The 23,500-nt window shown below is 38.7% G+C and overlaps 1 protein-coding gene across 1 annotated transcript; it reads right to left on the reverse strand.

Moving 5' to 3' along the window:
* Positions 1–149: 149 nt before the first annotated feature.
* Positions 150–7,119, reverse strand: arpc5b (actin related protein 2/3 complex, subunit 5B). The gene is made up of 4 exons (XM_038291768.1): positions 6,840–7,119; positions 4,786–4,858; positions 4,533–4,709; positions 150–590 (listed from the first exon to the last, which is right to left on the reverse strand). The coding sequence occupies exons 1-4, from the start codon at positions 6,977–6,979 to the stop codon at positions 528–530; spliced, it is 453 nt and encodes a 150-aa protein (XP_038147696.1). The 5' UTR covers positions 6,980–7,119; the 3' UTR covers positions 150–527.
* Positions 7,120–23,500: the final 16,381 nt, after the last annotated feature.

Genomic DNA, 23,500 nt, shown 5'->3' on the forward strand with positions numbered 1-23,500 from the left:
AATCAGTGAGGATGTGTTAAAAAATCTGCAGCATGAACTTAACTTTATACTTGATACAAAAAATACTGATGTTTGATTAACAAAGAAAAACAAAAGTAGAAAATACAGGTTTCACAATAAAAAAAATCTGAGGATTTCCTGCCTTTTTTCCCCACTTAGGGGTCTCTGATGCTAAAGTAACATAATGGGAACCAAAAAATGAGATTACTGATTAGTAGTTGGTGCAGAATTCCCACCAGTGTTTCTTCTCTAAAGTAGAGCGTAAACAGCAGAGGGACCGCTGATCTCAGAGGGATCAGCAAATGGATGTAGTAGGAAGGTATTTTAGCACCCTGTGAGGACTGTGGTTTAGGCTGTGAAAACTGAAATGGAAGAAATAAAGAAAAACTGTTTTAACCCACTTTTCAAGTCCCATGTTTACGTCTCACGAAAATCAGCACCTGAGTGGGTAAAACTAAAATCTGGTGTTCTGTTGAGCTGCGATGCCCTCTGGGACGTGAACAGTGCGGCGTGTTTGATCTCTGCTTTTACACCGTTTTCCTCGCCGTTAGTACCCTGACAATGCTGCCCACTCCTCCGGCAGCCAGAGCCTGCAAACACAGCCAGAATAAACATAAAATGAACAAACACTGAAGATATTTTATTTCAGTTGAACATAAGAAGCCAAACAAACTTTATACCTTCACTGCAAAGAGTTATAATCATCAGTTTTTCTATGGTTATTTATGATCATGACTTTTGATCTAGATCAAGACCACATAAAGCCAATAAAAAAAATAATACTCAACAATGGATTACTTTTGCTGTGGCACACAATGAATGAGGAAGAATTGTGACTTCTAAACATAGAAGGTAAGTTGGCTTTTTAAGAGTAAAGTAGCAAACATATTATTGGAAAATTGAGTGGAAGGAAAAAACTTTAGATTAATGTTTAAAAGGAACAGGAAGGATCTCAGTCTCCAGAATTATTAAGTTTGGGAGAAATAAGGTTTGGATTCATGTAGGGCTGCAATAACGAATCGATAAAATCGATAAAAATCGACTTTTAAAAGCGTTGGCAACGAATTTAATCATCGATTAGTTGTGTCGCGCGATTAATGCGTCATCCGCCGCCGCCGTCATCCGGGGGAAGAAAAAAAAAATATGGCGGAGCGAGTAGCGCCGCAGTTGCAGTGTTGCCAACTCAGCGACTTTTCAGACCCCTCTAGTGACTATTTTTCAAAAAAGCGACTAGCGACAAATCTGGCGACTTTTTACGGTGTCACTGGCGGCTTTTGCCTGCCGTGGGGCGCCTCCCCCATCCCGACCCCTTTCTCCCTCTCCCACAGGAATCCCTCTCAGCGCTGCAGTCAGAGCCGCAGGATTGCAAATGAAGCGCGCATGCCCCGGGATTGACGGCGCAAATTGATCACAATAATTAAAATAGCCTGCGCTTTGTAAAGTGAAAAAAGTCGTAACATGCAACATTTGTAAAAACAAATGAACATGGCACGCAAGCACCACTGTTATGATGCAGCACCTGAAAAGAAAACATGCTGGAGCCTTCGATGGCAGTGAAGAGAGCTGATGAGCAGGATGAGTAACCATGTTTGTTTGGTTTTAAAGTGGGGAAACGTAACGTTAGTTTCTCAGGTAGCTCATCTGATGCTTTCCTTACCGTGTTAGTAGGTTACAGACAGTGATAAGGTTGGCTACTTATTTTACTTTTAATTTCATTTGAATTAGCTTAAGCAGCGTTTATATTTTCCTTTATAAATAAATTAACTTGCAAATTATGAGGGCAAGGCTTTTAAAGTTTAAATCTTCTGGCAAAGATAAAGTAAAGAAGATCCTGCAATTTATGGAAGTAAAGCAGAATAAAATCCAGCAAGATCAGTAATATGTCAATTAATTATTTGCCACATTCCCATGTAAATATCTGTCTTTGGAGGATGTGTTTTTTTAACACCCCTAGTTCTCTCATTTTTATTCCAAATACAATTTATAATTTGAATCACAGGGCTATTTTTATCTCTATGGTTCAGTATTTTTTCAAGTAGCAACTTTAACTGCTATACTTTCCTGTCTTAAAAGGCAGAACTCTTCTAGTCTAAAAAAAGCTCATTTGTTGAAATGGGGGGGCCTATTGTTTGAACCCCTTAGGGGCTTTTAAAAACAAAAATGTCTATTTTTGCGCTTTATGAAACAAAGTACCCTATATTTCTCATGTAAGTTTGCGTAGTTTTTACAAAAACATTTATTTTTCATATTGCACCAGTACAGTTAATGAGCAACCTGTACTTGTGTGCTTATTTGTTCTGTCTAAAATGTTTATTTTGGAATAAAGAGGTTAATATAAAAAAAAAAAAATTTTCCGATTCATCGATTAATCGAAAAAAATAATCGGCTGATTCATCGATTTTTAAAATAATCGTTAGTTGCAGCCCTAGATTCATGCTGGATTCAGTGTTTCAAAGGAAATTACACAGAAATGCATTGAAAGCAGTTGTAACAGCTGTCTGCATGTGGTCGGAAACTTTAGTTTCTCTTATTTCTTTTTTTTTTTAATATACTTTATGTTTATTGAATGCGTTTCATTTAACAATCACATACAGAACGAAAACCACTGTCGACAAGAAGGGTTACTTACATTCTGATAAATATGAAAAGATACAGGATGAAAACAGATAACAAATTTACATTTCAATCTTTGGATTTTTGAGCAGCTTTTGAAGTGACAGTACAAGTAACCTGAGTTATCAGTTATTGTTTTCTAGAAATCTAGTCCATTTGCTCCATCTCTTTTTATAAAGATCCGACTGCAGTCTCAGCATAAATGTTAACTTTTCCATTTTGTGGGTCTCCTCCACCAGTTCCAGCCAGTTCTTTATTGTTGGTGGGTCAGGTTGTAGCCATTTTCGAGTGATAAGTTTCTTGGCTGTAGCACTGAAGATTTTTAGTAAATATTTGTCACTCATATTCAAACTCTCAGGAACAGCCCCGAGCAATGAGAACATGGTAGGTTGTTGAAATTTAAGATCCAAAATTGTCTCAACCTTCTCCAAAACGTCTTTCCAATAAGACTTGATCTTTATGCAGGACCAGAAAATATTACAGTGATTTGCTTCTTCATCCCCGCATCCTCTCCAGCATTTAGAAGCATTCGGGTTTCCATGAAACCGCTGCTTCGGTGTCCTAAAAAAACGCAGCAAATTTTTCCAACTGAACTCACGCCTAGTTTCTCTTATTTCATATATTAATTTATACTAGAAAATAAACTAGAAAAGTTTTCACTCAGCCTGTTTAACATGCAAGGCCACAAAATTCAATAAAAATCCAGATTTTTTTTCTCAAGGTTTATTCATAACATGTTACTGTTTAACCAAAGTGTCTGTAATTTGACTCTGTCGACTTTCCATTATTGTTAGTAACGTTGCCCAGGCAGAACAGGGCTGATTACTCTGCAATAAGGGCTGTATGATGAACTTTTCTCTCTTTGCAAAGATAAAAATAAAAATAAGCTCAACAATTACATTTCGGTTTATAAACTAAAAAAATGTAAGTGCTCATATCAGCATTAATGCCTCCAACGTTATTTTGTACCAAAGAAAAAACACTAAGAGTGTTTTTCAGGAATTTCTCATAGAAGCACTTTTGTTGTTTTTCTTAATATGTTCAAGCAAGTTGGCGTTTCTTTTTGACATTAATATTTTGCCATCAAAATATCCATATTATTTTAATGTTACAAATGTAATAAAGTCTTGTCCTGGATTCCAATAACACTATTGGCTGGAAATTTTGATTTTCAAAGTATTTTGAGAGTGCCCTGTTATGCAAAACGAGTTTACATCGTCATAGATGAATAATGATAGTTCATTGGGTGGTTAAGTTCAAACCCCATCGACTCCTCCTTTCTCTGCAAATCTCATAATTCTAAACTTCCACCATAAAAAGGGGGAATCTAAACGAAGCCCTGAGTTGACGTGAACTCGGAGATGCTGCCTTACTTGGTTCTTGCCTGTACTTTAGTCACGCCCCGAAATTTATATACAGACCAGTGAGTGAGTGCTTGTTGCCATGATGCATCTTTGCTCTGCAGCTTCGCTCGTTGTAAACCAACCAATCAGAGCACAGCTCATTTAAATATTCATGATCATACCATAAAAGGAAGAAAACCTGTTGTTTCATTCTAGGGCTTTTAACCAGGCTTGCATTAGAGCTCATTGAACAGAAAATATGCCATTTTCAGCCCAAACAATGTTACACACCCTATTCAGAGACCTTTAGGACCAAATACCCTCTATAATCATTCTATGACCCCATTAAGTGTTTTGCTCAGAGACCCAGATTGTCGGCTGTGGGGATCAAACCGGGTACTTGCAACCTTCTCAGAGCACAAGCGCACTGATCTAACCTAATAGGCCAACACTCCAAATGATCAAATATCATTTTTTCCACATTAATTCAAAAAACTGTCCGACTTTTCAGGACAGCAAAGACATCCTTTTCATCAGGTTGTTTTAGAAAACATTTCAGGAACGGGGAATGTTTACCTTTTCATGCCACTGCAGCAGAACTGCGCTGCTGTTCTCTGAGGGCCTCTCAAAGCCTTTGTAGATATATTTCATCAGCAGGTCCACCCCGTTCTTGTCGAGCGATTGCACTGCTTTCTCGATGTCGCTGCTCTTAAAGGCACTGAGCACCTTCAGCACCAGGCCCTCAGCTCGGTCCTGATCGCAGAACATGGACATTAAAAATTCAAAAGTACAACAATAAGATAAATTAATTGAATGAATAGCGACCCACCTTGACGTTCTGATTTTTTGTATTGATAGGTGGGTTCTTCAGTACTGCATGTAACGCCTCAATGAGATTCCCTGTGAATGGAAGGTTAAGGATGCACACACACTCAGCAGGGATCTACAGGAAATATAAAGCTTAAAAACACCAATACCGAGAAATTTATTATAAAAAATAATATTTGAGTTTCCTACATCTTGTGACCTTTCATATTTTAAAGAAGCTGTTGTGGTTTACTGTATGTAAACACAAAATCCTTAAAGGATTCCCAGCCATTTAAATGGGCTCTGGTTGCCCTTCCTTTAAATGTTGAGATGCTATAGCTATGAAAGAAAAAGAAAATATGGGTTTATAGTGTCAACGCTATTTCAGCAACTTCACTGAAATGATTATTATTTTCGATAATAATAGTCATTTAAATCGCAGCAAAGTTAAAAATTAAATCTAAGGCAGCCTGAAGTGATCCGATTTTTTTGGCCCATATGTGACCTGTATCTGATCTTTTCATGAACAACACAGATCCGATTTTTTCTAATGCGACCCAGGCCGCTTGGCTATGTGATCCTGTATCCGATACGAATCTGATCTTTTCAAATGCGACCTGTGTCTGAACGGCCAGGTCGCATTCATCCGACCTGAACGCCATTAATACCCGACAAAGGTCGCTATTCTGGGTCTTGCTATGAAGCAGCAAAAAAAAACAAAGAAAAAAAACAGCAACCATGGCAGACGATGATGCGGAGTTATGATGGTTATGTTTAACCATCTTGAAAAGATTGTGTTTTTATGGTTGGGAAAGATCGCTAGATGCGCCCCGGCACTACCATCCATGTTTACTTCCATAAACACAGAGCACACTGGCCTGTGATGTCATTGTGTCCTTATTGCGCATGTGGGACACTAAGGTTGCATGACTGCAGTTCACAAAGAAGACCACATACAAGTCGCAAATATTTGGAAATGTGAACGGCAAAGCAAAGAATTCGGATTTCACAAGAAAAATCAGAATTGAGCAACAAGGCCTGCAGTGTGAACGTAGCCTATGACTCTGTATCAGCACTTGATCAGCTGTACTGCTGCAATCAATACCTTTGGTTATAGATGATGTATTTGGAATTGTTTTTACTGTGTTTAGTCCTGTTTCCCTACCTATGGGTTCAGCTTTTATTGCGTGTATCTGCTCTCATTCATCCTATTCAACATAAAATCTGGCTCACTCCTAATCTGCTTAACTGCTTTTGTTTTTTTACTGATCAGAGCACCCTATTGAGCTAATGTACTGTTACGTTTCCTAACGGAAAGTATTTATGCATGAATACTTCTAAGTTCCTCTGGTATCTCTGCTTCTGTCTCTTTGAACCCCAGTGGGCCTCAGCAGAAGGCCGCTCTCACCGAGCCTGGTTCTGCTGGAGGTTTCTTCCTCATTTCCTCTCCGCTGTTGCTGCCTGGAAGCTCGGTGTGAGGGATTGCTGAATAGACACACTGCAAGTATCTAATTTCCCCACATGCTCATTCAGAGGAGGTAAATGCTCCAAAGTCAATGACTGGATGCAATAAACTGGTTTTTCTTAGATATAAAACTTTTTAGCAATCTGAAAGAATGAGCTGTTCCAATGGTTTTTGAATTGGTGCAATATAAAAACGAATTGAGATGGTATTTCCAGACCCTCTGATCTATTTAATTTAAGCAATTTTTACAAATAATTAGTATATATTTTTAGTAGTACCTTTAAATTTTTTTTTTTTTATGTAAATCCTTTTAAAAGCCACGCATCCTTTGCCACATTTTGTTGGACTATCACATACAACACACTGAAGTTTATTCTTTTATTGTGGCAAAATAAAAGGAAAAAACGTTCAGGCGCATTTTTCAGGCACCTTAAATGGGGGCCTGTTGAGCCCTGAGCAGCAATCCCTGGAATGTGACTGTCAGGCAAGTCTGGGCAATGATTGGCCTGCTAGCAAAACAACCATCATTCAGGCACCGACACAAATTAAAATACTCATACAGAAAAAAAGAGCGGACAAAATGAAATAATCTAATGTCATGTAAAGGATATTGTCTGATAAGGGCGTCTACTTCCGTCTCGTCAGGACCCAGCTGATTTTCTCCTCCATCCTCTTCGTCCACAAATTTGTTCTCGTCGTATTCATCCACGTCTACTCGCCGAAAGCGTGCCGACACTGTGTTCTTCGACATGTTCGATGCTATTTAAATGTGCAGCTCTAAATCAAAGGGAGACTATTTTGAGCTCAACTCGGCCGTTTAGATCAAATACTTCCCTGTCTGTTTGACGCTGCTGTCATAAAGAGGAAGGCAGGCGGCTCCTGACTGCTTCCTCTGTTTCCCCCTAACGTGTGTGTTCGCATCATCATAGTGTCAGTACTGCCCCCTACCGGCTAAAGCAGGTGGCTCCAAGTAAAAAGTGTGAGACTGTAAATTTGACGCTAGAGGGCGCACAAACTCCAAATATGAAATGAGCAACCGGAACAAGCGATGATGCTTTGATATCTCTCAAAAATGGAATTCAAATAATTGTATTTCTTCTATTTTTTGTGATAGTTATAGGTTACAAATAATAATAATAATAATAGTAATATTAATAATAAATAATAATAATTATTATTATTATGACATGATAATTTTTTTTTTAAGTTATTGCTATAATAAAGATAATGCACTACCTACCCTTATGGCGTTATTTAGGGCTACTCCACTCATTACTAACTAAAAGTAAAGCTATTTTATTATTTATTACTTTATATCTATAAGTTTTTATGATAGAAACAAATGTTGCTATAGTTCTTTCATTGATTATTATTATCTATCCACCATTCAGTGTCTCAGGAAATCATACTATAAAACCGCATAAAATCAATATAAAAATTTAATTATATTATAACAATGTTATCTGAGTTCTGGAAGGTGTGTTAATTTCTATGTGCTGAATGTTTGGTTTTGCCTCCTTAATGAATGCATCAATAGAGTGTTGCATGGAGGCAACTAGGTTGTGTAGCCATTACCAAGTAGCATTTATTCAAATAAGAGTAAAAGATATTTGGCTGAATTGCTACTCAAGTGCTTAATATATAATTTTAATGTCTGAGTTATTTCTTTGATTAGAAATTATACATCTATCCATCCATTTTCCATCACGCTTATCCAGAGATGGGAAGAAACGAAGTACAAATACTTCGTTACTGTACTCAAGTAGATTTTTCTGATATTTTTACTTTACTACTTATTTTTATGGCGACTTTTTACTTCTACTCCTTACATTTTTACACAAATATCTGTACTTTCTACTCCTTACATTTTAAAAAATTGGCTCGTTACTTTAGTGTTGAATCATTTAAATGGAGTCACCGTTATTATTTTTCACGTCATCAATACCAAATTCAATCTAATTGGATGGGAATCTACGTTGCATTTGACGCACCACTACAAGATGAATCGACAGATTCGGCGGTATTCATTGGCGGCAAATCATTGCAGCTTGGTGGCGGTGGCGTTAGCATAGTAGCATGGACGACGAGATGATTGAAAATGAACACAACGGAGATCTAGTCCTATTGGCAGACATCCATTTAAAATGTAGGCAACGGCATGAAAAAAGTGGTTTCTACTTTTACTTTTATACTTTAAGTAAATTTACAAGCCTGTACTTTGTTACTTTTACTTGAGTAAAGACATTTAATCAGTACTTCCACTTTTACCAGAGTATTTTTTAACACAAGTGTCTGTACTTTTACTCAAGTATGGAAAGTGAGTACTTTTGCCATCTCTGCGCTTATCCCAAGCTGGGTCACAAGGGGTGCTGGTCCCTATCTCCACCTATATGGGGGCAAGAGGCAGGATACACTCTGGACAGGTCGCCAGTCCATCGCAGGGCAACACAGAGACATGCAACCATTTATCTAAGTCTAAGTCATTCCAACACACACGCACACCTAAGGAGAATTGAGAGAAGTTAATCTAATAGTCATGTTTTTGGACTGTGGGAGAAAGCTGGAGTACCCGGAGAGAACCCATGCATGCTCAGGGAGAACATTGAAACTCTATGCCGAAAGACCCTGGGCCTGGAATTAAACTCGGAACCTTCTTGTTCTTGAGCAGTCCGATTAGAAATTATAATCAGACTAAAGTATGAAATAATATGCATATTGTGCTATCTTTAAATAATGAAATAGAAATAATGTTTAAAAAAAGCCAACTAACTTCTTTCCAAAATTTGATTATGACGCAAGAAAAAAATCAAAATTCAAATCTTTTTTTTTTTTTTTTTACAACATATCTGTTTAAATTAACATCTGTTATGATGTTTGAAGATAACAAACAACTTCCAGTCGTAAAGGTTTGTGTGAAATTAAATCAACTTGTTCCAAGTGTCACAGCCAGGTCAGCAGATAGAAAATAGTGTTAAAATAAAACAAGCCTCACTTCACCATAAACTGAGTGGGTCTGTGCTTGTTTGGAGTAAAACTTCTTTATATTCTAAAATTTTACCCAAATAAATTTTAGCCCAATACTAACCATTGCATTTTTTTGCTGCAAATATCAGCAATTTAGTAGAACTTCCACTGCAACTTTTACTTATTTTTCTAGCGGTACTCGTTAGTCAGTCAGTCTGTTTGCTCATAATATAATAATATTATCTGTAACAACAGTTATCATAATAATTTTGATGAATAAATCATACTTTACTGCTTCAGCTCTTTCCCTTACTGACCCTAATTTGCCTTTTAGCATCTCATGAAACATTTTCTGCAACTAAAAACCTCCAATATTTGAGCACAGAAGATATTTTACTCTGAGAATTAGTGTAGTGTAGATATTTAAGCTTCAGAAACGGCAAGAAGAGACGCTGACAAACTGAGAGCGGTTTTTACTCCTGCATATTTCTCCTGAGATTAGTAATGTTTTTAGTGTAATAGTATCCAGATGTACTGTATGTGGTACAATGATGAAATTCAAGAGTTCGCTGGAATGTTCCTCTATTTATCTTGCCTGTGTGTGTTTGCTGAGTCATTTTTTTTATGTGACTACTCCATTAGTGTAGATACAGTGGAAGTTTTTAAATGTCTTATTCAAGCACCAGTGCACATGACCACTGGACAACATGATCTCACATTTCATATGATTCACGTTTTCTCCTTGAAGACGTTTTTTTCACTCTGTCGGCTGTTGTCGAACTCTAAGCAAACATTAGTTTAACTGTAATAATAAATGTCCAAAAACCTTTGCCACCTTTAGAAATCTGTGATGTTACTAGGGAAATCGAAACACTCAGGCTTCTTCTGGGAAGAGGAAGAGGGACACACCTTTGCTTTAATCATGTTTTATTGTTTAAGGGTGGAATTTTAATTACCTATCCTCCCTGTCTCGACTGCTGACCCTTTGCCTCAGGAGAAAAAATTTTGTAAGCTGTTTTTTTTTTCTCTGTTTCATAGTATGAGGAGTGTTACTCTCTTGACTTTTCTACAGAAGAATAAGTTGCAAAGTAAAGCTGGGAATTTCTAGAGCATTTCATTTATCTCTTTCATTCAAGCGCGCTGATCATTCATTGCAGCCCAGTGTGTAAGCACAGTCATGCACAAACCCTTTCCTCCCCTCCACTCCCTGCCAGTGCACCACTTAGCGTGCACTGGTCCCGAGTGTCCTCACTCTGGGCTATGTGCAGTGCCCCAACCTGTCTGCACTGTGAAAATGACTCAGAACATCAGAAGGTGAGAATGAAAGCACACCTTTTTGGTATGCATAGAGAATAAATAAAGCTTTGAAATAATGATATTTCTGTCTAATCTTTCCCCTATTATCTGAAAATCTGCTTTAAGACCACCCTGTGGCTGAACGTATCTGAAGGTGACAGGTGCTTCCATGTCAGTGTTTGGTCTGGCTCAGATGATACAATCATTCCTAATCACTTAATTAGTACTCTCACACGAGGGGAATGTCCCTCCTGAGTGATGACTTAATTGGGGAATGTAATGATTTCATGATTGCTGTGTTGGAGCAGGCCCTCCATTCAGTGGAAGCAGCGGCCGGATCCCGAGCAATCCGTAATCAGAAGGAACTCTCCAGTTATTTAAATCCATGTTACTTTTATTCTTGAAAGTGATGGAACAAGTGTGTTATTTAACTGTTTTACTCACTATCAGCCTATATACACTGCAAAAAACATCTAGAAATAAGTAAAAAATGTCTTAAATTAAGTGTATTTACCCTTTATTTGAGCAGATAAATAAGAGGATCTGCCAATGGAATGAGTATTTTTACTCCTAAAATAAGATAATTAGAAAATATACACTTGAAATAAGATAAAGCAATTGTTCTTTTCTTAGTTTAGATTAAAATTGTCTTGTTCCATTAGCAAAATGTCTCACTTACATCCTCAATTCAAGAAAAAATGCACTTAATTTGAGCAAAAATTACTTATTTAGATTTCCATTTTTTGCAGTGTATGAATGACCTCTATAGGCAGCTAAACTTGTGTAGCCATGGCTGCATGGTTGGAGATGTAATTATAATCTTTAGTCCAAGTTCAGCTGGTCTTCAGAAGCTGCTTAATGTCTGTTCAGCATATGGTGAGCTTCATGACGTCAAATTCAATCCTTCATAAAGTATCATTATGATCTGTCGCACTAAAGAGGACAAAAACATAATATTTCCCAATTTTAAACTATCTGGTATTTTATTGAACGTCTCAAATGAAGTCAAATATCTTGGTCATTTGTTGACATTTACCGTCAGGTCCGAATGATATACGCTCAGGCAAATATCCTTGTCCGGAAGTTTGGATTCTGTTCTGACGAAGTGAAACGGAACTTGTTCAGATCATATTGCACATCGCTGTAAACGGCACATTTGTGGTGCAACTTTAAAAAAGCCAGTCTTCATAAGTTGAAGATGGCTTATAATCAAATATAGTGCAGTTAAATATTCATCTTTTCTTTGGAGACATTGGTATAATTGCCTCCTGAAGGGGTAGGAACCTTCTCTGTTGTGCTTTTATTCTTTTTTTATTCTTAGTGTATCTGTTTCTTTTAATGTATATTGGACCTTGAGTCTGCAATAAAATCAATCTAATCTATATTTATTAAATATATATTTATTTATATCACTTATTTGCAAAATAGCACAGGGGTTAGATTGGATTTAAAATTTAAGTTTGACTGTTTTCTTATGATCTTGTCCTGCATCTTTTGCAGTCCCTCTTTTTCTTTGTCCATTTTCCAGTCTCCCTGTTCCTGCTAAAAGGAATTGCTTCCCCACCATGATGCTCCCACCCCTGTACTATTGTAATTTTATCTCTACACACACACAACTTTGCATGGATCCCATAAACTTTCGTTTTTGTTTTGGCTAACCAGATCAGACTCTCACCATTCAGTCATACAGGCCAGGAGGTTCATTTATAAACCTTTTGGGTCTTAAAAGGCCCTGAGACTTGGAAACGCCTGTATCCATGCAATTGCATTGATCTGTAAAAGTGCAAACAAGGTGTGAAAACGTTCGGTCCCTTAATGGAGCTCTGACCTATGTGCAGCGGGTGCTACATTTTGCAGGAAGGGGAAACTGGAGGCGAAGTCGGGGAATTAAAGCAGCATTACATAATATTCTTCTCAGGCGTTCAGTTTCACTCAATATGAAACCTTAAAGGAATAGTACACCCAAAACATGATTAGCCTTCATTTTCTACTCACCCCCATGCTGAACAACACTCTGGAGTACTTTTTTGATATCTCAAATGCATCTGGAGATCTGGGAGGCTTCTTGCTGTCTGCTGACATTCAAATAATGGAGGTCTATGGCGCCCGAGACAGAAAGGTCCATAAAAGTCCACAAAAAACGTGTCAATATTCCTCCATACTGCTCGTCCAATGTATTCTAAGTGTCCTGAGTGGGTAGCATCCAGAATTTACTCGAAACTAAGTCATTTAGAATGTTTTTAGAGCATAAACAATAGTGTATAGGATTTCCTGAAAGCGCGCGCCTGCGCGTTCACAACGCTACGGAAGCCGGCAGACCAAACCAGCGCATTCAGCTCAGCAAAGAACTCATGCTCTTCCTCAACACTGAAGTCCTCAGACATTTTTCTTTCGTTGTTTCTTTCTTTGCACAGGTAAACAGCACATTTCTTCTTCTACGCTTGCATTATCGGCAGAGCAGACGCTGAATGCGCACTTTCATCTGGTTTGGTCTGCCGCAGTTTCCGTAGACTCGTGAACGCGCAGGCGCGCGCTTTTAGGAAATCCTATACACTACTGTTTGTGCTCTAAAAACATTCTAAATGACTTCGTTTCGAGTAAATTCTGGATGCTACCCACTCAGGACACTTGGAATACATTGGACGAGCAGTATGGAGGAATATTGACACGTTTTTTGTGGACTTTTATGGACCTTTCTGCCTCGGGCGCCATAGACCTCCATTATTTGAATGTCAGCAGACAGCAAGAAGCCTCCCAGATCTCCAGATGCATTTGAGATATCAAAAAAGTACTCCAGAGTGTTGTTCAGCATGGGGGTGAGTAGAAAATGAAGGCTAATCATGTTTTGGGTGTACTATTCCTTTAATTTGAGGTTATTGGATACAATGCTGCTCAGGGGCACAGTGGATAGCACTTCTGCCTTGCAGCAAGAAGGTTCCGGGTTTGATTCCAGGCCCAGGGTCTTTCTGCATGGAGTTTGCATGTTCTCCCTTAGCATGCGTGGGTTCTCTCCGGGTACTCCGGAGAGAACAGAATGTTAGGTTAATTAGCTTCTCTAAATTGTCCTTAGGTGTGAGTGTGAATGGTTGTTTGTCCTGTGTGTCTCTGTGTTGCCCTGCTATGGACTGGCAACTCTCTCGCCCATTGACTGCTGGAGATAGGCACCAGCACCCCTCGTGACCCCACTCGGGACAAGCGTGTCAAATAATGGATGGATGAATACAATGCATTTTTTTTTTTTTTTGTCCAGCATTCTTATTGTTATTAGGCTGTCACGGGCACAGAGCAACAAAATTAACTCTCTGCATGTAACCCTTCCCCTTGGGGAGCAGTGGGCTGCCATCATGCGGCACCCAGAGAGCAGTGTGGGGGTTAAGGGTCTTGCTCAGAGACCCAGAGTGGCAGTCTGTGGGAGTGGGTCTCGAACTCAGAACCTCTGGATTCAAAGCAGGCATTAGCATGGAGGGTCTTGCCTAAGGACCGCTGTGACACCCATGCGTGATGGAGCATGAGAAGCTCTGCCTCTGCAGACGGACTCTGAAAATGGGAGAAATAGAAAGGAACTTGTTTTCAGGGATCACAAAGATTTCCTGGACCATGGTGATAACTACTTTATGAGCTAATAAGACTCTCTAGAAGCATTTGTTATTAAACCAAAATGAAAAAAAAAAGAATAATCATCATGAATGAACTTAAATACTGAAGCATGATTGTAAAAAAAACATAACAGAATGTTAACAGCATCCAGAGACAAAAAGTCACAGTGTCTGTAGAGGGTTATTGGGGTGGGAGGGGCTGAAAGTGTGAATCCTTTACTGTAGGTAGGAAGGATTTATTTTTTCTCTTCAAGTTCTTCTTAGGATTTTCTACCAAGCACAGTTAAGTTTGAACTAATTCTTATTCGCCTACCTTGTTTTGCAGTTTAAGGTCAAGTGAGTGCTGTGGAGTGAACTTTGTTGCACTATTGTTGCAAAAAAAACAACAACAAAAAAACACATTTCTATATAAATATATTTCTATATAAAACTTCATTCAAAATGGTTCAGAGAGTAAAAGGGTTTACAACGGACACAAAAAGAAAGGTGAGGCAGAAGGAAGGGATAAATACTAAAGTGAGAGAAAAATGAGAGAAAGAGATGGAGACAGGAAAGAGGGAGGAGCCTAAAAAGAGAAAAAAAAAAAAAAGACTGTTAATATGAAAAACACTGAAGACATAAGGTAACTTCTAAAAGTCACAAGAGGGACAGAAAACAGAGGTTATAAGTAAACACTAGAAAAAAGATTCCAGAGCAGCAGGTTGGGGCTTGGCCTGTTTTTCAGTGTAGTCCTGTTTCTCTGACTGTGTCAGTAATGGGTGGTGAGGTTGCTCGAGGACCCAGATGCAGAGAAGAGTGAAGCAGAGATGAGTTCTGAGAGGTTTAATTGCAGACCATAGGTAGCAGAGGCAGAAATCCAGAAATCCAACTTAAAATATTAAACAAACCGAAATCATGGAGACATCAGGGGGAAAAAACGAGTCTGAGGAGCCGGGGAGAGACGAGCAGAGTAGACAATACAGCAACGAGAAGGAACCAGCACTGAGTGACTGCAGAGGTGGAGTATTTAAGGAGAACAGAACAAAGGATGGACTAACGAGCTGAATGAGGAGCAGGTGTGGGTGGAACTGGCACGAGGGAATCCAAGGGGAAAGAAAACAATCACAATGGGGCAACAGAGAGTAACTAAAGAATGCTAGAATATCATGGAAAATAAAAACAACTGATAACAGAAAACTCGGAGTCACAACAAATGAGAACCATAACAGACTGATTATCTGGATGTGCTCTTTTCATCCTCTGACATGGGAGCTGGCTCGGAGCTCATCTGTCTGGCTGTTTGTTTCCTGGACGGGGCCTCCTGTGGAGCTGGTTGACACTTATCTTTTGCATCTGCTTCTGTCTCCTTGAACCCCAGTCGGCAATGAGCCTGGTTTATCTGGAAGTTTCGTTCTGTTAAAAGGTAGTTTTCCTCTCCACTGTCGCTACAAGCATGCTTGGTATGAGTGATTGCCTTCGAGTCAATGAGTCGATGCAGGCAACTGATTTTCCTTAGATAGAAAACTTTGAACCAATCTGACTGTGTGTTCATGTTGAATTGTCTCTGTAAAGTGCCTTGAGTTTTGTGAATTGCACTTTCTAAATAGAATTAAATGATTTGAACTCAAACACTTAATTTGACAATCTACAAGCAAGTTGGAAAAAAAACACTAACTCCACAAATTGTAGTTAAAAGCCCACAGCTGATCTAAAACGCTGCAGCGGGAGTTCTTAAGAAAATTAGATCGATCATTTTGGCTTCCTGTTACATCCAGAATAATAATCAGATATAAAGCCTGACTGTGTGATCTGGCTGAATTGTTTCTAAAGTGCTTTAAGATGACATGTGTTTTGAATTGGCACTACATAAATAAACTGAATTGAAATTAAAGCTCTAAATAATTATGTTATAATGTTATATGAAGGATATGATTGTTCCTTGTGTTCCTAACAGAGCACTTTGCTCTAAATCTGCAGATTTATTAGTGGTTCACAGAATTCCCTTGAAAAGGAGGCACATCTTTTAGTTATCCGGCTCCTCTTCAGTGGAACCAACTACTGGTTTTAGTCCATGAGGCAAACACCCTGTCTACTTAGAAGCCTAGGCTCAGGTTATCCTGAGCTACACTATATTGCCAAAAGTATTTGCTCACCCATCCAAATTATTGGAATCAGGTGTTCCAATCACTTCCATGGCCACAGGTGTATAAATTCAAGCACCTAGGCATGCAGACTGTTTTTACAAACATTTGTGAAAGAATGGGTCGCTCTCAGGAGCTCAGTGAATTCCAGCGTGGAACTGTGATAGGATGCCACCTGTGCAACAAATCCAGTCGTGAAATTTCCTCGCTCCTAAATATTCCACAGTCAACTGTCAGCTGTATTATAAGAAAATGGAAGTGTTTGGGAACGACAGCAACTCAGCCACGAAGAGGTAGGCCACGTAAACTGACGGAGCGGGGTCAGCGGATGCTGACGCGCATAGTGCGAAGAGGTCGCCAACTTTCTGCAGAGTCAATCACTACAGACCTCCAAACTTCATGTGGCCTTCAGATTAGCTCAAGAACAGTGCGCAGAGAGCTTCATGGAATGGGTTTCCATGGTCGAGCAGCTGCATCCAAGCCATACATCACCAAGTGCAATGCAAAGCGTCGGATGCGGTGGTGTAAAGCACGCCGCCACTGGACTCTAGAGCAGTGGAGACGCGTTCTCTGGAGTGACGAATCGCGCTTCTCCATCTGGCAATCTGATGGACGGGTCTGGGTTTGGCGGTTGCCAGGAGAACGGTACTTGTCTGACTGCATTGTGCCAAGTGTAAAGTTTGGTGGAGGGGGGATTATGGTGTGAGGTTGTTTTTCAGGAGCTGGGCTTGGCCCCTTAGTTCCAGTGAAAGGAACTCTGAATGCTTCAGCATACCAAGACATTTTGGACAATTCCATGCTCCCAACTTTGTGGGAACAGTTTGGAGCTGGCCCCTTCCTCTTCCAACATGACTGTGCACCAGTGCACAAAGCAAGGTCCATAAAGACATGGATGACAGAGTCTGGTGTGGATGAACTTGACTGGCCTGCACAGAGTCCTGACCTCAACCCGATAGAACACCTTTGGGATGAATTAGAGCGGAGACTGAGAGCCAGGCCTTCTCGTCCAACATCAGTGTGCGACCTCACAAATGCGCTTCTGGAAGAATGGTCAAAAATTCCCATAAACACACTCCTAAACCTTGTGGACAGCCTTCCCAGAAGAGTTGAAGCTGTTCTAGCTGCAAAGGGTGGACCGACGTCATATTGAACCCTATGGATTAGGAACGGGATGTCACTTAAGCTCATATGTGAGTCAAGGCAGGTGAGCAAATACTTTTGGCAATATAGTGTATCTCTGAAGTTATGCTGCTATAGGTTTAGACTGCTGGAGGACATATGACCACTTTTCTTCACTTTGTATCTGTTTCTATTCTCAAATTTTGCATTCTTTATTCATTTAACATGTAAAGTTATGTTCTTTCTGCTTTTTTTGGTCATAGCTTCATGTTCTGTTTATCTGTGACACGATCCTACAGGGAGGCATCAGCAGGGCTGCTGCAATCAGGAACTTCCATTATACATCATAAGGTTGAGCCCATTTTTCAATGCTTAGTCCTATCTGCCTCGCAAAGCTATGGGCTAAACTTTCGCTGCGACCAAAAATTAAAAAATCTAAGGACAAACAATGATTGTATGATGAACCAATAATCATTCTCCCACTATCCAAAGTGCAGATATGTGGTAATTCAGAGGAAAACCAAAAATCCAAAGCTCGCTAGCAGAAAGCTAGCAAAGAGGGATGTTTAGCAGAGATTTATTTCAGAGTCTTTAAGTCTAACTTTTAAAATGGTACTATTAATTTGAAGGTCTTACGCTTTCTTTCATCTTAGAAAATAACTAACCAAATAATTCCTCACTTCAATCAAATAGTATCATCTGATAAAAATCTTCAAGAAAAAAAAAAAGGCGTTCTTCCTGGAACAGATAAAGCTTTCACAATGGGGAATTCTGAGAGGTAAAAGGAAGTACAATTATTCTGTAGAAACTGTCTTGGCTGGCAATGGCTACATGCAAACCTGTAAATTAGGTTATCAGAACTCAGAGAGCTTTTTCTTTTATTTATGTTTATTATCTATTTATATTTCTTGCCCCTAATTGTTGAGTTTAAAGTAGGGGAACTGGAGTCCTAGGCCTTTAAAAAAATACAGTAAGTGGAGGACCTTCAACACATGGAGAGGTCTAGCCATCCAAACAAGTTCACCCCGGCAGCAAACCGCAAGTCAAAATTCCCCAAACAGTCACCTGGGAACTTTCTGCAGGCTACTGCCACTGCTAATAAAGTATGTAATGAAGTGACTTTACTTAACAGGCTTTTCTTTCATTTTTAGTTTCATACAGATGAAATACATGGGATGTATTACAGACGGGTTACGTCTGAAGAGACATTAAAAGCTCTAGAAGCTGAGTTGTTGGCCTACGATTGGAGATTAATATATAGAATGAATGACGTGAATTCAGCATATGAAGAATTTTTAAAAACATTTAAAATACTATATAACAAGCATTGCCCAATCAAACAATATAAAAGGAAAAGTAATAAAAAAAAATGAACAGTGGATCACAAAAGGAATACAAAAGGCATGTAAAAAGAAAAACAAACTTTATAGAGAATTTCTAAAATATAGAACGTTAGAATTAGAAAACAAATATAAGAAATATAAAAATAAGTTAACTAATATTATAAAAACATTTAAAAAGGACCATTATCATAAATTACTGGAGAGTAATAAAAACAACATTAAGGAAACATGGAACATTTTAAATAGAGTTATTAGGAAATCTTCTAACAATAATAACTATCCACACTATTTTATAGAGAATGAACGGAATATTACTGATTTGAAAAGTGTCGTCAATAAATTCAATAGTTATTTTGTTAATATAGGACCTCAATTAGCAGGAAAAATAACGACTATAACAACTGCAACTCAGCAATATCAAATTGAGAATAATTCCACCTCCTTCTATCTCAACCCTGTATTAGAAGAAGAAATCATAGACATTGTGAATAAATGTAAAAATAAAACATCCACTGACTGTGACGATCTGGACATGAAAACTATTAAAATAGTAATAAAAGGAATCGCTAAACCATTAACTTATATCTGCAATCTATCATTTCAAACGGGATCATTTCCCAACAAAATAAAAATAGCTAAGGTCAAACCAATGTATAAAACTGGCAATAATCACCTCTTCACTAACTACAGGCCTGTCTCTCTTCTCCCACAATTTTCTAAAATCCTGGAAAAACTCTTTAAGAAAAGAGTGGAACAATTTATAGAAAAACATTCGTTACTTAACAGCAATCAATATGGATTCAGAGCAAATCGGTCAACATCGCTGGCCGTAACTGACTTAATAGTAGAAATAACCAATGCAACAGATAGTAAGAAAATGGCAATAGCGATATTTATAGATCTAAAGAAAGCCTTTGATACAATAAATCATGAAATTCTACTTAAAAAATTAGAACGCTATGGAATTAGGGGAGTAGTTTTGGACTGGATGAGGAGTTATTTAAAGAGCCGGAAACAATTTGTGAAACTGGGAGATGTGGAATCTGACTGGCAGGAGACTGTCTGTGGAGTACCACAAGGATCAGTATTAGGACCAGTCTTATTTAATCTCTATATAAATGATATCAGTAAAGTGTCCAATGTATTAAAATTTATCTTATTTGCTGATGACACAAATATTCTAGTCTCTGGCGACAATTTAGAACATCTCCTCTCAACAGTCACCTCAGAGATTAGTAAGTTAAAGATATGGTTTGACAATAATAAATTATCATTAAATTTGGACAAGACAAAAATCATGGTTTTTGGGAAATGTAACAAAAATACTGAAATCCAAGTTCAAATAGAGGACGTAACTTTAGAAAGGGTATTTGCTAATAAGTTTCTCGGCGTAATAATAGATGACAAAATCAGTTGGAAACCTCATATTAAACATTTACAGGGTAAACTCAGTAGAAGCATATCTATATTGGCTAGAGCTAGACATGTATTGAATGCTGAATCACTTCATATCCTATATAATTCTCTGATTTTACCATATCTATCATATTGCTGTGAAGTGTGGGGAGTTAATTACAAGAGCTCTTTACATCCGGTAACCATCCTACAGAAACGAGCCATTAGAATAATCCATAATGTTGGTTATTATGAGCATACAAACCCACTCTTCAAAAAATCCAGAATTCTCCAATTTGACGAGCTTGTAGAATTTAAAATGGCTCAATTTATGTTCAAAGTATCTAAAAAGTTGTTACCTGAGCACATACAGAGCATGTTTTCTGAAAGAGAAGTGGGGTATAATTTAAGGGGTTACTCAAACTTAAAGATGCGCAAGTTGGGAACAACAAGAAAAAGCTTCTGTATTTCAATTAAAGGTGTAAAGTTATGGAACAACTTAAATGAAGATTTAAAACAAAGCAATAGTTTAATACAATTCAAAAGAAAATATAAGGAGGTAATTTTCAATAGAGATAGACATATGAGTGAGAGAAAGCAAAATTGTGTGTATTACAGATAACAACTTGGTGTAAGGGTTTGAAAAGACAAACCAGCATAAAAAGGGAAATGTTTTAGGTAAATATTAGTAACTGCTGACTGCCACTTTGACTTTCACTTGACTTTGATTTTTTTTTTTTTTTATAACAGTAGGACTGTAAGTTTTTATGTGTTTAGGGGTGGGAGTTAATACGTTTTCACTTCTTCCTACCCCATTTTTGAGCATGATATGTTAATGGAAACAAATATCTGTATTTTTCTCTTCTTTTTTATGCACTTCTTGTTACTGTGCGCTATTTTATTTTTTTATATTTGTATCATCTTCAAAATAAATCTCATTTAATCATACAGAGGATGCAGACAAATAGCAGGACTTGTGGGACAGTGTGCTTTGCAGAGACAAGCTAAAACAGAATCAATTAGAAAACAAAACAGAGGAAATGTTAGGCATGAAAAAAAAAAAAACTTTAGTAAAACAACTTCATACCAAACTGGGTGCATGAAAGTGGGAGTATCATGGTTAGAGATAACTCTGCTGTGGCAGGACCTGCTCAGCTCAACAGCCACAATAAATTCATCCACATTAACATAATGAATTAAAGCAACAAAAGGAGAATCCATAATAAATTCTGTTGAGTATCAGAAGGTTCTTGAAGAAAATATGAGGCATTCTGGGAAACTATTAACACTGAAGCTCCACTTCCTTCTGTAACCATGGCAATAATAATAAATAAAGAAAAAAAACTATGCCAGTAAACCCACCAGGGATTAACTAAGGATTAAGATTATTCCAAGATATTTCAGGCAAAAAGGGAAAATAATTTTGGGGTAGAGTGTCCTAACCAGTGTTGGGCACGTTACTTTGAAAAAGTAATTAGTTATAGTTACTAGTTACTTCTCCCAAAAAGTAACTGAGTTAGTAACTGAGTTCCTCCACTATAAAATTAACTAGGTAGTAGTAAAAGTAACTATTGCGTTACTTTTGCGAGTGTATGAAATTTATAACTGGGGATGTCTAATTCTGAAATCCTGTGTTTGGGTTGTTATAGATACTGCAACATGTAGCTATATCCATCCATCCATCCATCCATCCATCCATCCATCCATCCATCCATCCATCCATCCATCCATCCATCCATCCATCCATCCATCCATCCATCCATCCATCCATCCATCCATCCATCCATCCATCCATCCATCCATCCATCCATCCATCCATCCATCCATCCATCCATCCGTATTTCTCTCTTTCTCCATATAGGCTAATGATCGTTCACGCTCTCCGTAGTTCTCCTGTGGCGCGAGCACAGGGCGGCTGTTACGCGCCTTTAGCGAGCATGCGCGTTTCCTGTTGCTTGCGCGGTGAATCGTGCCGCCGCGCTGTGCGGAGGTGCAGGGGAAACCGTATCTGATGGGGAAACGCAGCTCGACGTAACACCAGTATTTCCATCTGGAAAACGCTGTTTTGCCGCTGGAGTCCTCCTCACTCTCCATCCTCCCCTCTCTCATGACTCATCCTCCCCTCTCTCATGACTCATCCTCCCCTCTCTCATGACTCATCCTCCCCTCTCTCATGACTCATCCTCCACTCTCTCATGACTCATCCTCCCCTCTCTCATGACAAGGCGCGCACGAGTCCTATCATGAAAAAAGGTTAATTGTGCGACCTGAGTAACGTGCGGTAACGGAGTGTCGGCAATTGTAACTGCGTTATAGTTACAGTAAGAGTAATAATTTTGATAACTTGTTACTAAAAAAGGTAGCGGCGTTAGTAACGCCGTTACTTTCAACGCCGTTACTCCTATCACTGGTCCTAACATATTCCTCAGTCTGTCATGAACTTGGCACTGAGTGGCTTAATTGCTGATTTCATTCACCTCTCTAAGGCTATGTTCACATTGCAGGCCTTGATGCTCAATTCTGATTTTTTTGCGAAATCTGATTTTTTGGCGTTTCTGTTCACATTTCCAAAAATATGCGACTTGTATGTGACCTTCTGTGTGAGCTGTGCAGTAGAGGACGCAATGACATCACAGGCCAGCATGCTCTGTGTTTACAGAAGTTAACATGGATGGTATCTAGTGATCTTTCCCAACCATAAAAACACAATCTTTGCAAGATGTTTAAACATAACCATCATAACTCTGCATTATTGTCCGCCATGGTTGCTGTTTTTTCTTGTCGCTTCTTCATAGCAAGACCCATAATAGTGACCTTTGTCGGGTATTAATGGGGTTCAGGTCGGATGAATGCGACCTGGTCGTTCAGATGCAGGTCGCATTTAAAAAAACCCAGATTCTTATCCAATTAAGGAAAACATAGCCAAGTGGCCTGGGTCAGATTGGAAAAAAATGGATCTGTGTTGTTCAGACTGCCATTAAAAGATCAGATACAGGTCGCATATGGGCCAAAAAATCGGATTTGAGTCATTTCAGGCTGCAGTGTGAACGTAGCCTAACACTGCCCGGTTTCTCACTACTGTTCATGTCATCTACCTGCTCCTGCCTCTATTTAAGTTGCTTGGACCCAGCCATCAGTGCCACATTTTCTGGAGCCTTTAGTGTTGAGTTTTCCAGCGTTACTAATAGTGTCTGATTGCCTGTTCCTGACTCGTTTCTGTATTCAGACCTTTGAGCTGGCCTGTTCTATGTGCCTGACCTGTCTTCGGATACTGTTGGATTATATTGTGGAGTGAACCTGGATCTGCCTCTTGACTTCGTTCTCTGGATTATCCTGCCTTCCTTCATCCGTTCGGATTCGAGCTCCTGCCAGTTCTGCAGCCTTCTATGTTTCAGCGTCTTAAAGGAATAGTACACCCAAAACATGATTAGCCTTCATT

This window comes from Cyprinodon tularosa, unplaced genomic scaffold, assembly GCF_016077235.1.
Source record: "Cyprinodon tularosa strain WSP-4 unplaced genomic scaffold, ASM1607723v1 ctg30, whole genome shotgun sequence".
NCBI lineage: Eukaryota > Metazoa > Chordata > Actinopteri > Cyprinodontiformes > Cyprinodontidae > Cyprinodon > Cyprinodon tularosa.